At 32.2% G+C, this 17,125-nt stretch overlaps 1 protein-coding gene across 1 annotated transcript in view; it reads left to right on the top strand.

Annotated features, from left to right (window-relative positions):
* Positions 1 to 1,402: 1,402 nt before the first annotated feature.
* LOC131851760 (twitchin) overlaps positions 1,403 to 17,125 on the top strand; it is a 114,991-nt gene continuing 99,268 nt past the window's right edge. The window contains exons 1-13 of the mRNA XM_059202307.1: positions 1,403 to 1,590; positions 5,791 to 5,930; positions 10,132 to 10,153; positions 11,049 to 11,211; positions 13,051 to 13,192; positions 14,250 to 14,385; positions 14,461 to 14,664; positions 14,740 to 15,041; positions 15,203 to 15,829; positions 15,911 to 16,083; positions 16,284 to 16,457; positions 16,617 to 16,871; positions 16,986 to 17,108. Coding sequence (XP_059058290.1) covers positions 1,418 to 1,590; positions 5,791 to 5,930; positions 10,132 to 10,153; positions 11,049 to 11,211; positions 13,051 to 13,192; positions 14,250 to 14,385; positions 14,461 to 14,664; positions 14,740 to 15,041; positions 15,203 to 15,829; positions 15,911 to 16,083; positions 16,284 to 16,457; positions 16,617 to 16,871; positions 16,986 to 17,108 — 2,634 coding nt within the window. The 5' untranslated portion in view covers positions 1,403 to 1,417. The remainder of the gene's footprint in view (positions 1,591 to 5,790; positions 5,931 to 10,131; positions 10,154 to 11,048; positions 11,212 to 13,050; positions 13,193 to 14,249; positions 14,386 to 14,460; positions 14,665 to 14,739; positions 15,042 to 15,202; positions 15,830 to 15,910; positions 16,084 to 16,283; positions 16,458 to 16,616; positions 16,872 to 16,985; positions 17,109 to 17,125) is intronic.

Below are 17,125 nucleotides of genomic sequence, written 5' to 3'. Positions count from 1 at the left end.
ACCGTAGAATAGTTTAGTCGTAAAATATATTAAATTAAAAAAAAACATTTTGTGTTGCTAAAGATCACAGAAGCTGCGGATGACACATAATGACTGTAATCTTAGGTCATAAAATATCTGTAATCTTAGGTCGAGTTATGTATTGTCCAAATGTATAACTGTGTGTGCAACGATCAAATAAACCATTTATCTATAATGTTAAAGCTGACCGCGTGAGCTGATAAAACTTAAAACACTATGACATTGTTCTGGATGACCGCGCTTCAGACGTGACGTCACTGACCTTACCCTACTTACCTTCGTTCATTGACGTGTGCATATTGGATATTTTTGTTAACAAATTCCTTTTAATAAAGAATACAGTATTTTTTAAATAATTTCATCAAATCAATTAAAAATTGCAGTACTACAATTATATTTGATATTTTTGTAAACAAACAATAAACTTCATATGGCGGGAAAATAATGACGTTTCGACTGAAATTTCTGAGAGTAGTCACAGCCCATACTAGAATTATAAATAAAATTACTAATTGGAGAAAGTGTTTTTTTTTTATTTAATAATTCTAAACAAAAACAATAATTAATTAGTATTTTTTAAAATAATTTCTTTATATTTGTTTTCTTTTGAAATAAAATGAATTGTCGGGCCCACTATTTCTTTTTGCGTATTTTTTTATTAATTACTCTAGTAAAATGTACTAATTCTGTGTTTTATGCATGCAACTCGGCAATTAATTAAATGCATTTTATTTTCCAATGAAACAAACATCAACATTCAGACTTAATAATATAATATTCACTACTATTCAAACCAACATATAGCTTACAAAACAAGTAACTTGCCGCATGAAGAGATGAAATATAAGGAGACCTTTGAAGAGTATCAGAGATATGCCAGTGTAGTTACTGGGTACGACAAGACCTGATAAAGTATCATCCTCCGGAATGGCAATGTAGATATGTCACAAACGTCATGCAAGAGCCTATGGCCATGATATTGGTCATGGTACAGGCAACCGTTGCCACTTAGTACTTTGTTGGTTGTCAGTTAGACCGTCAGCTTTGCCATTCCAAATATATACAAACAGGAACTTAACAGATTGTACTAATAGACAGTATGAATCCCCATCTGATCGATCTCTCGTTCAATTGAAACGGGGGTGGAAATTACGACGGCCGTCAGGCAGGAAATGATCTTCAGCTACTCTATACGTCCCTCCGCGGGTTTGGAATGCCATCCGCACTCGCTCCATATCATTCGATGTAACTGTAAAGGCCAGCTGCGACCAACAGCATTAGAATAGTTCTAAAAAAAAGAATCCTCCAATTGTGTTTCTCTGTTTGCAGATAGAAGGTATTACCTTCTCCCAACGCAGCGTAACCTCAACCGCGGTGATGATCCACAGCTAGCGTTATGGGGGTGACCGACGACTTAGCCCCAAGCTTCACACAGAAGCCGCAACTGCGCCAGGAAGACGATGGCAACAAGCTCGTCTTTGAATGCCAGTTGCTGGCAGCTCCGAAGCCAGAGATCAGCTGGTATCGCAGCGATGAACTGCTCAAAGAAGATAATAGGACTAAGTTCAAGTGAGTTGATTTATAAGCAGAAATAACTACCGGTAGTGAAATTTCCAAACCGATATAATGTTAAGACATAACGAATAAATTAAAGAGCTCGGTGGTCTAGCGGTTTAGCACACCGCCTCACTTTCAATGGTCGCAGATTCGATTAATTGCACGGTACAAACATTTGTATTCATGAGTATAATTGTTTGTATCGCTCTGGATGTTTTCTATAGATATTTTATTAACAAAAAAAGTAGGTGTGTATTTATATCAGATATAAAACAAATTCAGCTTAGCTTAGGACAGGATAGTGTTATGTGAATTGTCCTGTCATTATTATTAGTGTATACTACATGTAGTTAAAAATCGGGGCGTTCGTATTGTTAGATGTGCTATATGTATTCTATTCATAATTCTCATGTTATTTTATTATATGAAAAATCAATTGAAAACTTACATTATGTATAATATATGTAATCTATTAATGCCTTTATTTATCTACTGCAAACCTACAGCTATATTTATTTAATTTGCTTAATCATAAATTAATTTTCTTGGAAGTGTTTATTTTGAATTCCATATTTAATTTGTTTTCCATTAAAAAAATATATTGTTTATAAAATGTGCACAGACGTGTAATATTGGCCTCATAATCCAACACGGTCCTGACCTAAATACTTTCAGAGCATAAATACATCCACCTGAATGCTGTATCAATAAACATCTTGTTCACTTTACCATTGCTCGAATTTATAAGAATGTGCAATGATATTCTTTATTTTTGTGCATTTCAATTAAACAAATGTGTTTTAATGAATACAATCAGATCTAATGAATTATATATCTTTTTAATATTTCTTATGTAACTGGAAAGACAAATTATGTTAAAAGTTCATTTGATGGAATGTGGCAACGATCGAGTATGTATATACATGAACAGCAATTATGCAGTAGTTACCATTCCAGAAGACTATATCTCCTAGAATATCTGAATCTTCAAATAGAAACATAGCATAGCATACAAAGCAATCTGCTTGGTGGCAGAAGTAAGTAAAATAGAAGACTTACTTAATGTATTTATATTACTTTGTTTAATTCCGCTACAATTAGCATTTGTGAGCACCACAAATATTCAGTACGGAAACCTGACGATCTCTACGGAAACCGTTAAGATCTTCAATATTAGTGATCAAATTCTCACCTTACAAATATAACGCAAATTATTAAAAAATTATCTACGCAGATTACTTTGTATAAAGTCTAGAAATATCTACCCTATCTAACAGAAATACAGCTGTAAATGGTAATAAACTACGTTACCGTAGAAATAAGTGAGACTGATTGACGACTTAATAAAGTCTATCCCAATAACCTTCAATTCTAATATTTTTTTCTCTTTATAGGATTTCCATAGTGTTATTCATGTAAATAAGCACTATCACTCTTCATTAAGTTGCAGTCTCCTTGTTTTTAATTCTTTTAATATCACTGATATGACACAGAGCAGTAAACAAGCCGAGTTGAGTGTTGACGGTGAATGTTGAAATACGTCGGTAAAGCGGCCATTTAAACCTTTACCCGAGACCCAAGTCCCGTGAACTTCCCGAAACTTCTCGAGAAGTTCCCTCTCTGCCACACAATGCATCCGACACGCCACGGCGATTCCATGGAATGATAAAAAAACCGTCTCTATAGTCTTTCATTCATTAATTCATAATTTAAGAGCTGTGCTCTTGTCGGTGGAGCTCCCGCCACCTTCCACGATCTTCTATCAGTCCCTTTAGCTGTTGATACGATACGACTCCAACTTTTTCTTTAACTTGCTTGATATAGCTGTGTCTTGGTCGTCCCCTTCCTCTCTTTCCATCTATTTTTCTTCTATAATGTTGTTAATTAGTTCGTCGTGTCGTATCAAGTGCCCCAACATTTTACCCCGCCTATTCTCAATAATATCTATGATCTGTCCCTATTCTTTAATCCTCTCAAGCACTTCTTCATTCCTTATTTTGTCTTTCCAGCTAATTCTTTCCATTATTCTCCAACACCACATTTCAAAGGCTTCCAGTTTGTCTCTTTCCTTTTGTGTCAATGTCTCACAGGCATACAAGGCTATACTCCAGATGTAGGTCTTGATAAGTCGTTTCCGAGAGGACTTTGATATATTAGTTCTCAAAAGATGTTTTTTATCATTAATATAATAGTCTTTATCCATTCCCAATTTGCATTATAGTACACGATCCGAAAATGTATTAGGTGATGTCCTTGTCACCTTGAGGATTGTTTTGCGATTTATTTGTTCCGATAGTTCCTTTGATGTTTAATTATTGGTGACAAACATTGGGAACTGGCACACTTGGCACGGATAGCGGTTACTGCTCGAAAAATCCATACTAATATTATAAAAATGTAAGTGAATCTGTCTGTCTGTTTGTAACCTTGTCACGACTAAACACTGTACGAATGTAATGATATTTGACGTGAAGATACATTGTATGACGAAGATGGACACGGGCTATGTTTTTTCTAAAAAGAAGTAAGCGAAATCTTTCTACTGGCTAAATATATATGAAAGTACATCTGTCTGTCAATTTGTTAACTTTTATGACTTCACTGCTTAATGCTTCATAATGAAGTAAAACGAGGATGTACACATAGCCTATGTGTATTATCTAAAAAAAAAGACGTGAGAAGTGAGACGTGAGAGTGAACGTGAGAAGGCGGGCTATATATTTTTATTGGGGATTTGTGGGTTATTGTCAGGTGTTTAGACCTGTAGCACTGAGACCCGCATAAATCTATTGTGCTTGCCTTTTTCAAAGTCGTAAGTAACAAGTAATCTTATTAGTATTATAAACGTTAAAGTTTGTGAAAATGGATGAAAGTTTGTTACTCATTCAAAAGTACTGAATAGATTTTGATAAACCTTAGTAATATAGGTTATATATTACTACATACATTAGAACAACATGTAGGCTATCATTTAATAAGGTATTCTGTAAATTGAACGAAATATGATGATAAATTTACACTTACTTAAAGTGTGATGCAGACGAAGTTACGCGGGGCAACTAGTGTACTATAAATTGATATAAACAATATATTATTAAAAACTGTTTATATCAAATTTATCACTTGACCGCGCAGTTTGTATGAAAGTTTCCAAAATCGTATGAAATTTTCCGCTAAATTTATTGGAGAAGGTTGTTGAATAAACTCCGACCACAAATGTATGGCATAAGGAAGAAGAAAATAATGTTAAATATAATGTGTTAACTATCACTGGCTTTCAGTTTTCTCAGTTTTGGATGGCTTCCAAGTAAAAAGTTGGGTCTTAAGGGCTAAATCCCTCAAATATGTAACGATAACAGTAAAAGAAATTAAGAAATAGGACGACTATAATATTTAAGTTATATTTAGCTGTATTGTTATGACAGCATGATCATTTAGTTGAAGAAATCAGTGAATCGGTGATGTTTCCAATTATTTATTTAATGCACAGCTGCGTGTATTTTGTGTCCGTATCCCAGCTGATGAATAACAATTTATCATTATTTTATTACATTTCCGTAATAATAAATGAGTTTAGTTCATTTGTATGATTGCAAAATGGTACGAAAATCCTAATATCAATGTAATTGTCGTTTTCGTCTGCACAAACTTTTATACCCTATTGATTCTTTTTTTAAATTATATTTTAAGACAAATCTTTTATCACAAGAAAGCAGATATTATTATAAAAAAGATATCATTATTGTTCTTGACTATTGATGTGCATTAATTATTAAACAATATAATAATAACAATATCTCAGAATAATACACAGCGCCATTTAGACCTAAGCTAAGCAGAGCTTGTGTTATGGCTGCTAGACAACTCATAGATATATTACATATACATACCTACATAGATTTTTTTTGCTAATACATACATAATATACATAGAAAACACCAAGACAGAAAGATACAATTATACTCATGAATACAAATGCTTACACCGTGTGTAAGGAATGAACCCGGAGACTATTGAAAAGCGGTGTATTAAACCACCACCACCGAGGCCGTCAAAACGTGACAATGTTAGTAGAATTAGTAATGATAAGAATTATTCCTTCTGAGAGAACTCTTCTTTCAATACACACTCTCTCTCTCTCTCTCTTATGTCACATAATAAACCTAGTGTGAGTTGGCTAGTAAATGAATATTAAATAAAAATCTTTTACAGGATCCAGAGCATCGCCAACAACAAATTTCTGGTGGTGCTCGAGCTGGATGACGTGATCGAGACGGATGCAGGGCTCTACAAAGTTAAAGCTAAGAACAAGATGGGCGAGGTGGCCGCCTCCATCAATCTTAACTTCAGCCGTATGTATTAATTCATTAATAGAATAGAACATAAATAGAAATAATTATTTATACGAACCTACTTGCGAACTGGTGAGCGTTGTTCTATCTGGTCTAAATGTCTTTTGTAACCCTCAGGAACTACTTAAATATGCACATAAAATTTTCCTTCAAATTGATCTTGCCGTTTTGGAGGAAGTGACAAAACACATACTGTAGGTACTATAGAATGTACACGTAGAGAATAGAATGTACACGTAGGTACTATAAAAGTATATAATTATGTAAATCATTAACATAATGGTATATAAGTTGACGGTCTACATCCTGGTATGTAGCAACCGTCTCATTCATACATGAATAGCACCACGGATTTCACGCCAACATGTGATGCCCATGATATTGCTTAATATTTTATGTGTTCTTTCTCCGGAGGATTATGATGTCATGCTCACGTTTCCTGTAATTTTACTGACACCATATTTTTTTATCAGGGGTTTTGGGCTAATTTCAGGTGCTAACACCTGTAAGCACTGCGACGTACATAGATCTATTGTGCTCGCCTTTTTTCAAAGTTCGCAACCTAGCCCCATTAGGGACAAGAATTGAGAGATATTCTTAGGAGCGATAGTTTTTACCTCCTCAGGATAGAGTGTATACTTTCCAAAGGAGATATTTAGTTTATGAAAGAGTGGGCTGCAACAACATAGGATGTGTAGTGACTATCACCATATCTCCCTTCAATAATAGCTTACATAGTAGGGTACTTGCCGGCGGAAACACGTAAACCAGTTGAAAAAAAGGCAGAACTAATTTATTTGTATCTACAGGCACCTATTTTTGTAAGTTGTTTCGTTCTAAAAGGTGACTTCCGTTCTGAAATTACAGATACCCTATAGTCCTCAGAAATGACAACGCATGAAGTTGATAAAAACCCATTCACCTGATAGAGTTTAGCTGATATAGAATGTCATATGGCATTAAGATCACTCTTTGTACAAGTTTTATAGTACCATAAAATTATACATTCTCTATAATTTTTCTAAATAATGTTTACTACATTGAGCATTACAATCTTTATTGATGCAATGTTAAATATGGTTTCTGGAATAGATAAACCTAGGAGATACGTCAAGTACTGATGCCATGACTCCTGCTGGAATTATGTTTTCGAAATGTAAAATATTAACCATTTTTATTAAGCAAAAAATGAGTTTGTTACATGACGTCGTAGTGTCCGTGGTGCTCCGTATAAATAATAAAAAATAATAATATATCCTGTATATACGACGGTTGTCACATATCATGAGGTTGTGTCATTTCGTTTCTATATAAAAATACAACCATAATGGAAACCACATAGATCGATAACCTGCCCTAAATATTTGAGATAACACAACTTTGTCACATATTCTCGTAATCCAATACATTGCCAATAAAAATACCTTTACAAATAACATGATTAGTCACAGACAGAAATAAATAGAAAAAATGTAATGTTGGACTAACCCACGCTTTCAATGGAGAGCCAAGAGTGGGAGCGCGTGGATGCGTTCGCGGTGCCAGCGTGAATACGAACCGTGCCACCAAATATTGGCTGTTGACATTTAACTGAGAAAATATCAGACATTGTAAACATTGTGACAAATGTATTTTTCAGTTTCTTTCTCATTAAAATTACTATGAATCAAACTGAAGTCTAATTTTGTAATACCATTGCTAACTCATTTTGAGCAGCTTAATTTTTAGCGTTTGCCGTGTAAATTCGAATAATAGTAGAAAGCACGTGTTAATCCATACTAATTATAAATATTAAAGAGTGTCTGTCCGTCTGTTACTTATTTATAAAGTGCTGAATGCATTTAATTGCAATTTTACACGACATGACATTTAGATCACGAGAACGGACATAAACTATCTGTTATCTCAAATAAAGCAAACGAAGTCGCAGATAAGAGCTAGTCTAGAATATGGTCTATAAAGATACGAAATTTCATTACAATCCAATAGATTTTGCGTTAACTCTAAAATGAATTAAACAAAATACAAAATCTTAACCTGTTTTTTTTTAATCTTTCACAATTAAAAATTAATAGCAATGTTTACTGAATTAAAATGGGTCTCGTATTATATATGATATTTTCTCTATTTTTAAACCAATTATTATAGCTACTTAACGAGCTACGCTAAGCATCTACTACCTATTTTATCATTTTTCTTATGTATTTACTCAATTTGTACGTACGTAAAAAACTGTAGTAATTAATAAATTCATATGAATGACTTCAATTGCTGCACCCATGTTACGTTGCTATGACGTAGCTCGTAGCAACGTAGCAGTAACTCGAAAATCATTGAAATTTAAAGAAACTTAATGTGAAGTCAAAATCATTAAGTAATGATTAATTTCTAAATTAATAGTCCTATGATTATTTATTTATTCATAAAACAATAACACAACTGTGTCTGAACATAAATACAAATTTACAAAAAATATTCGTTTAAACTATACTAATTTTCATTAAGTAATCATAACATAAATTTATTTTAAAACTAACTCTGCCCGTAGTTTTTTCTCATGAAATTTATAGCCTAATCTGTGCCTGCGGTTTCACTAGTGAAATTTATAGCTTATATATTATTCTGATGTATCAGCTATTATAGTATAGTTACTGTAATAATTTCATCAAAATCCGTTTAGTAGTTTTTGAGTGAATGAGTAACAAACATCCATCCATATTCACAAACTCTCGCGTTAATAATATTATTATATTATTAAGATAAGATAAGTGTGTATTCTGATCTATAAGCTATATCATGTAAAGTTTTATCAAAATTCGTTCCGTCCTTTATCAAAATCCAAATGGATGTTTACAAGTAACAAATATCCAAACCACCCATACGACCACCAAACTTTCATGTTTTTAATATTATATTAATAAGATTAATAATAATAAGACCGAAATACTTGTAACGTGCTATAAATCCAAGCTAATAATTATATGCTTTTACAGCTTTTTGATGCAGATAGTGCTCTTAACTTAATAGTAAAATTCTACTAATATTTTGATTAAAAAAAACCATCTTCGACGAAAATCGTCTATTTCCTATTGCTTTTAAACTCAATAAATACAGCACTGATCATTATGACAAAAAATCCGCTGAATTTCAGCTTACTATTGCGAAATATTAGAGAAATAATCCGAGAAGTTCGATTTGTTTCTTGATATATTTATCTCTTTTGCTATGATAGTGTGCTGCGTCTGTTGGATGTAATGCAACTCGTAAACAGACATAATGACGTGTAACCCTGTTCTCGATTTAACAAGCTATTTATGCATTTGTACTATTTGATATTTTGCACTTAGGTAATCCTTTGAATATAAATCTATATAAATAATTTATTTGTTTCAATGCGATAATCTCTGGAGCTACCAGCTACAAAGTAATATAATATATCCCTGGACAATTTTCACAGTGCCGTCTAGTCCCAAGCTAAGCAGAGCTTATGTTATGGGTACTAGACAATTGATATAAATACATAATTTTTTTGTAAATATATATATTATAGAAAACACCCAGACCCTTATAAACAATCATACTTATTATTACAAATGTTGGTACCGTACGTGGAATCGAACCGGCGACCATAGTAAAGCGGTGACCATAGCTAAACCGCTAGACCATCTAGGCCGTTTATATGTTTTCTTCTAATCCAACTAATTCCAATTGGAATTAGGTGGATTAGATGAAAACATGAATCAATAGTTAAAGATAGTTGTAGGCTATTAAATATAATTTTAAGAGCCGAACAGTGAGAAAAAAGGCTAGGCGGGTCATGAGAACGGTATGCTGGGGGATAACGGAAGCAGGCAATTCTTTTAATTAAAGAGTAGGTGAAACCGAGGGGTAGAGCTAGCAATCCTATAAATTGACGGGTTTGATGGTTTAGTACACAGTCTTACTTTATATAGTCTAAGGTTCTATTCTCGCATGATACAAATATTTGCATTTTCTATGTATATTATTTACCTATGTATTTACAAAAATGTGTATTTTCGTATTTTTATCAATTGTAGAGTACCCACAATAAGGCTCTCCATAGATTGAAACTGTATGTCTATTTGTGTAAATTATCCTTCATTATTATTATTATAAATAATGTAAAATTATTAAACATTGTAATATATCACGTAATAATGTTGTCTGTTTTCTTTTTCAGCTGCCGACGAAGATAAACAGAAGTAAGTTTAATTTTTTATTATCAAAATATGTTTTTATTTTTATTAAATGTTACATAAAATATCTAAATGTATAGGTATATAATAGATTTTTATCAATGAGGACTCTAATCACAATTGAAATCTAATTGTGAGGGTCGAGACTACGCGGACTCTTAGTAATAAACATGTATTCATCTATTTGAGTTAGAAATAGAAATAGATCTTTAGTTAAACAAACTTAATACATATAAACACTTTTTTATTCTACCACTCATTCAGAACGCAAGGCTTATGACAAAAAGAACGAAAGAGAATTACCATTTTAAGAATTTTGTGAGAATGCAAACTGCCAAATAGCTAAATTGATATAAGTAAAGAATAGTTACTTGAGTAACAAAATAAATCAGTCATAGTTATCAAAGAACCTGTCCCTACAAGGATTCTTACACAATGTCGCTTTTATATTACCAGGATTTGAATAGAATAACAGTATAATTTGATTGTCTAAATATCATTGATTTGATTGTATAATTTGACACCTTCGGTGGCCTGGAGGTTTTGCATACCACCTTACATCCGATGGTAGCAGGTTCGATTCCTGACACTGTGCAAACATTTTCATTCAAGAGTACGATTGTTTGATGTCAGTCTAGGTATTTTCTATGTATATTACGTATGTATTCGGCGGGAACTGGGTTTTGTGACACAAATGTAATTCGAAAGACAGGGCTAAATGTAATAAATTGTAAACTATATTTTTATAAATAAAATATTATGATTTACAAAAAATAGATGCATCTATGTGTTTATTCCAATTGTCTAGTACCCATAACATAAGCTCTACTTAACTTGGGTCTAGATGGCTCTGTGTGAATTGTCATGAGATATTATTGTAATTAATTATAATTATTTATAGACAAGTGGACGGTAAGGCGCCAACATTCGCGCGCAAGCCGGCCATCAGGCAGGAAGACGATGGCAAGCGGCTTATATTCGAGTGCCGCATCGAGGCTGAACCGGTACCCGGCGTCTCCTGGTTCCACAACACTGTGGAAGTTAAACCTGGTCCCAGGCATAAGGTAAATACTTGAACACTAGTAGTTACACCCAACGACGTCTATACAAGCCTGATATTATATTCTGTTACATTTATTTTCTCCTCTGCCTCATCCATGCAGTTTTCCTGTTTCTAAATTGTGTTATTTTTAGATTCAGGGATAGTATGTATATATATATATGTATACATATAGATATTTATATTCATGTATTGATATATAAGTATAGTGCCTTATTGTAGACTGATAAAGAACGCCCTTAGGTGTTAAGTTCGCCATTTGTACATTATAAATTGTATTTGTGTATTTAAAGTTTTAGACGTACCTACTGCTACTAAGCGAAGAACAAAACATTTTATGAAAAAACATTATTATAATTTTCTACTGGTTATTTTTATTCATATAGAAAAAGAGTTTGTTATGTTTCAGGCTCTATTACTTTCTTTAAGTCTCCAAATAATAGTTTGCCTCATATATATCAGGAAAACTATAACTATTATTGGGAGTAGTCGGTAGTCTGGCACAACGCTTTACTTCCGATGGTCGCCAGTACGATTTATCGCACGGTACAAACATTTGTATTCATGAGTATGATTATTTGTATCGGTCTAGATATTTTCTATGTATATTATTTATGTATTTAGAAAAATATGTATTAACTTATTCTATCGGTTATCTAGGAACCATAATGTAAGATCTGTATAGCTGGGACTAGATGGCGTTGTGTGGAGTATCCATATGAATAATAATAAATGATTATTGCTATTATTATTATTAATAATCAGTTACATATATATTATATATAATATATAAATCAAGTATATCTCTTGAAATGAACGTCAGCTTAGCACAGATACGATTACTAATAAAGCTTTAATAAAGCATTCTCTCCTTTTTTTAATAAAATTCAACCCATATTACTGATTGATAATATTGTATTTCGTAGGTGAAGAAATTATTAAAATCGGTTAATACAATATTTCCATTTATTCACTGCATATTATACATTAGAAACAGTAAATCTAATATTTAGATGATGGTGTAGTAACTTAATAGAAGGGTGAAGAAAGATACAATACTCTTAATAATATGTAGTTTTAGAAGCGGACACATAGTATCAGTATATAGATGCCAAAAAAGAGATGCCAAACGTTTTAAAATAAATATGTAAACCGATATTAATAGAAAATAATTACACATTTGGCATAGACAGTGACACAAGAAACGCTACATAATTAGACTTGGAAACAAGAGTTGAAGGTGTGAATGCAAAAATAAAACTCACTACTCTAGATGTTCCAGTTTTAAAAGTATTTAGAAATGACCTTGACCCCGATCTACTTGGCGATGAGAATGACCAGGTGCCCACAGTCTCGCACGATGACCTTTTGTGCTAAACGTACTTATTAATTCTGATGACAATCATTATCTTATATATTTATGATTTCCGATTGCCATTTACAAATTGTTTACGAATTCTCATTGTAATCTTAGTTTTCTCAGCTTAATTTAAGGATACATTATTTGGATTATGAAGATAGAATTCTGTCCAAATTGTTCTTAATCTAGTTTTTTACAAAAATGTATCCTATTATACATTTATAATATGAGCAATTACGTGATTTATTACTGTTACTGCTATAGTAGATTCTGATTAAAGTTAATCTCATATTTAGAATTTATATTTACTCACAAGCAAGTCGGACAAAAGAAGGCCATCCTTATCACTTAGACTAACCATTTATTCACAGTAGTACCAAATATATACCAAAAGATTTCCCAAAAATCAGTCAAGCCGTTTATGAGATTTTTACATATTAGATGTACTTTAATAAATATGGTTATGTAATTTGTTTTATACAGTTAACAGTAAATAAAGACGGAAAATCATATTATGCCTCATTGGAGATCAACAACGTAACCGTGGAAGATGCTGGAAAATACCGAGTAACAGCTAAGAACGAACTCGGCGAAAGTAACGCCACAATCAGCTTAAACTTCGACAGTGAGTTATATTTTTCTGTGTTGTTTCATTTCGATATAAGCATTTTCATTTACGTTTAAAGTTTTTGTTTTTATTAAACCCATTACAATTATTTATAATTATCGAATAAAACTAAAAATGTACAGTAAACATCTGACAAATATGAAATACTTAGCTGAACTTGATAATGAATAGCTTTCCTTAGCATATTCTTATTAAATTTAAATGACTATCTGCTTCAATTATTGTTAACATTCGTAGCTACTTGGTGTGAATCTAATCCTTTATCTATGATAATTGTAATTTGTCCTTTTATACGTAGATTTTGCAGCATAGCTTGATATGATCATCAACTAATTTCTTCAAATTATCAAATACTCTACATACTACACTTAAGATTTGCGTATTTGTATATTTCAATTGCGTTTCTAATGAGATATCTTTTAATTTAAGATGTTTTCTTAATTTATAATAAAAATAATTATTGTCGATAGGTTTTAATGGTAGGTCTATACATAAATTAATACACAACACTTAACAAGCTGCAAATTAATATAAAAATACATATTCTGAGATTATATAATTTCTACATTTTCCACATGCATCTTTTTTTGTAGTACTTGATCATCATTATTCATCATCCATAATGTTCATTTATTGTGCAATGACGCTTTCATTAACATTTATTCATTTGAGCCAAGTTTTTTTCTGTAGTTAAATATCTTTTTGCAAATTCTATGCTTGAGCAGTGCACATAACACAATTGTTAACAAAAGCAACTGTAATGCGTACTGTCTGTTTGAATGGACGTAGACTGAGAATATTACACGTATAATCAAAATTTTATATACTTATTTACCTACATATATATTTATTTATATCCACTTGATTTATCATTATCTATTTTCTTATACATACCTTGATTAACTCCTATTTATAAAGATTGATTGAAAATTGCGAATCACACGTTATTTTAAAAGAAAACATCTTAAATTTAATACATAGAATAAAAATCGCTGCAAAATTCGTATAAATTATATTAGTATGATTGGCACTAATATTAAACAAAATGATATAGGCGACGAAGCGCCCGTGCCTGAAGATTTCATTAAACCAACTTTTACGGAGAGGCCCGTAATCAGGCAATCGGAAGATGGTACCAAAATTACATTCGAATGTCGATGTGTTGGCAAACCGAAACCAACCATTACATGGTAAGAAATATAAAATTAATTAATATCTTAAGAACCAAACTGTATGTATTCAAACATCTATAATCAAAAATACAGGTACCATGGCAAAAAATTAATAAAAGAAAGCAGTCGATACAAAATTACATTAGAAGAGGACCAAATGTTATATCATATGGCGCGACTTGAAATCATAGGCGTAGAAAACTCTGATAGAGGAGAATATAGGGCGTTGGCAAAAAATAAACATGGTGAAGGCGTAGCAAAAATTAATCTCAACTTCGAAGGTGGAGATAAACCAAAGTAAGACAACTTTACTAATTTGTAGTAAGTTAATACTTTGCAAGTACGATTATTTAAAATTTATTTTTTGAACAGAATTCCCGATGGTAAAGCACCAAGGTTTCCTAAAAAACCTACTATTAGACAAGAAGGGGATATTCTTATTATGGAATGCGTATTAGAAGCATACCCCTTACCAGATATAACATGGTTCCATGGTGATAAAGAAATTAAAGATGGAGCTAAAATGAAGATGTCTAGGAAAGCTATGGGGAAAGATAGTTTTAATTTGACTTTAGAAATTTTAAGTCCCACTAGAGAAGATGGTGGAAATTATAGATGTAACGCCTTCAACTTGTTTGGTGAGAGCAATGCGAACATTGCTCTCAATTTCCAAGGTAAAACATAAATTTTATTTTATGAAATATTTAGAAATTAGCAATATAGGTACGCATACAGTAGCATAAGCATGTAGTGCTTTAAGCTTTCGAGCTGCATGAAGCTTTTTATTGAAAGTATTATTCTTATCTGACCTGTTATTAAATCTTATTCACCTTAGGTGGGGATGACGAGAACGGTTTCGCACCATCATTCGTGGAGAAACCCCGAATCATTCCCAATGAAGATGGCACACTCATTACGATGCGTTGTGTCTGCAAAGCCAAGCCGGCGGCTGAAGTCACGTGGTATAGGGGCACGACCGTCATAAAAGCTAGCAGTAAAATTGAAATTAAATCAAGTGAAATGGGAGAAGATATTTATGAATTAGTATTACTTTTATCAAATCCAACAGCAGCGGATGGTGGCGCTTACCGCTGTCATGTTAAAAATGAATATGGTGAAAGTAATGCTAATTTAAATTTAAATATTGAGGCTGAACCTGAACCAGAAGGCGAAGGACCAACTTTTGTTGAGAAGCCTACAATTCAGTCTAAAGATAATGGCAAATTAGTAATAATGGGATGCAAAGTTAAAGCTAATCCTAAACCAACGATCGTGTGGTACCACGAAGGCAAAGAAATCAGGGACTCGTCGAAAATCAAAACCAGGGTCGAGGTTAAGGAAGACATTTACACAATCGTACTAGAACTCATCGATCCCGGTATTGAAGACTCCGGATTGTATAAATGCAATATTAAAAATGAACTTGGAGAACTCAATGCAAATCTTACGCTCAATATTGAAAGTAAGATGTGAAACTTTTATTGTATATTCAGTGTTTTACCATTTTCGATGAGATAAAATTCATTTTTACCTTTGATTACAGTCATTCCAGTTATCAAAGAAAAGCCAAAGATCATTAAGATAGTTAAAAAGAAGACTGTTATTGTTGAATGTAAAGTATTAAGTAAATTTGCACCATCGTGCACATGGTTCAAGGAAACAAATGCTGTTAAGGAGGACTCTAGACATACTGTTTTGATCGAACCGCTTAGGGAGGTATGTTTTTTTTTTAATATAATTATATTTATTTAGAATTTAATTACGCTAAAAATTGAGAATTAAAATAGCTGCACTTATTAAATTGTTCTTGAAGAAACATTTCTTCATTTTTTTTTAATACTTCATTACTAAATATGTTTTAATAGGTGTTTTTTTCTATATCAATGTATTTAAAGATTCTATTTGGGTTATTTCAGGGTGAATTTACAGTAAAATTAGAAATTTCAAATGTTTCTCAACATGACAAAGGATCTTATAAACTCGTTGCCAAGAATGAAAAGGGTGAGGCTACATCTCAACAAGTAGAAATTACAGATATACCAGAAGAGAAGGGCGATAAACCTCAGATAATCAAGCACTTTAGAAGTTTGGTATGTACAAGATATTATTTTTATATCAATTGACAAATACAAGAGCGAAAGATAGTAAAACTCTTACCTTGAAAGTTCTGATTGATTGCAAGTTAAATAAAAAAAAATTTGGTTGTCTGGAAAAAATCCCTTTTAGCCATAAGTCCTCTTTTATTACAGGCAAAGAAAGAAAACGAAGAAGCCGAATTTATTGCAGTTCTCAAGACATCTGATCAGTCATGTAGATGTACATGGTATAAAAACTCAACTGTTATACGTGATTCATCTGAAGTGAACACCTCTTTTGATGGTACCAATGCCCGTATCATCATTAGAAAAGTATCTACTAAATACGTTGCAAACTACAGAGTAGTAATAAAGAATGAGTTTGGCGAAGATGAGTCAAGCGCTGATTTAACTTTAGTAGAAGAAAAGGTATGTCTTCATCATTAATTAATCGTAAATATTTTTTGAAATAAAAGTTATATTATATTAGTTTCGAAACACATTAGACTTCTAAACTTCAGATTTATATTTAACAAATTTCAGAAAAAGAAAAAGGAGGAAGAAGAGGAAGAAGAAAAGACCGTTATAGAGGAATCAGAGGAAGAAATGTCTATCATAGAAGAAAAATCTGTTATTGAAGAAAATCACGTTGAAGAAAAAAAGAAGGTAAGTCAGGAAACCTC

This window comes from Achroia grisella, unplaced genomic scaffold (assembly GCF_030625045.1).
Source record: "Achroia grisella isolate CSIRO2021 unplaced genomic scaffold, CSIRO_AGI_Agris_v1 utg1174, whole genome shotgun sequence".
In the NCBI taxonomy this organism is placed as follows: Eukaryota; Metazoa; Arthropoda; class Insecta; order Lepidoptera; family Pyralidae; genus Achroia; species Achroia grisella.
Note: the sequence above shows the minus strand (reverse complement) of the source record. Positions and strands in the feature narration are given on the sequence as shown.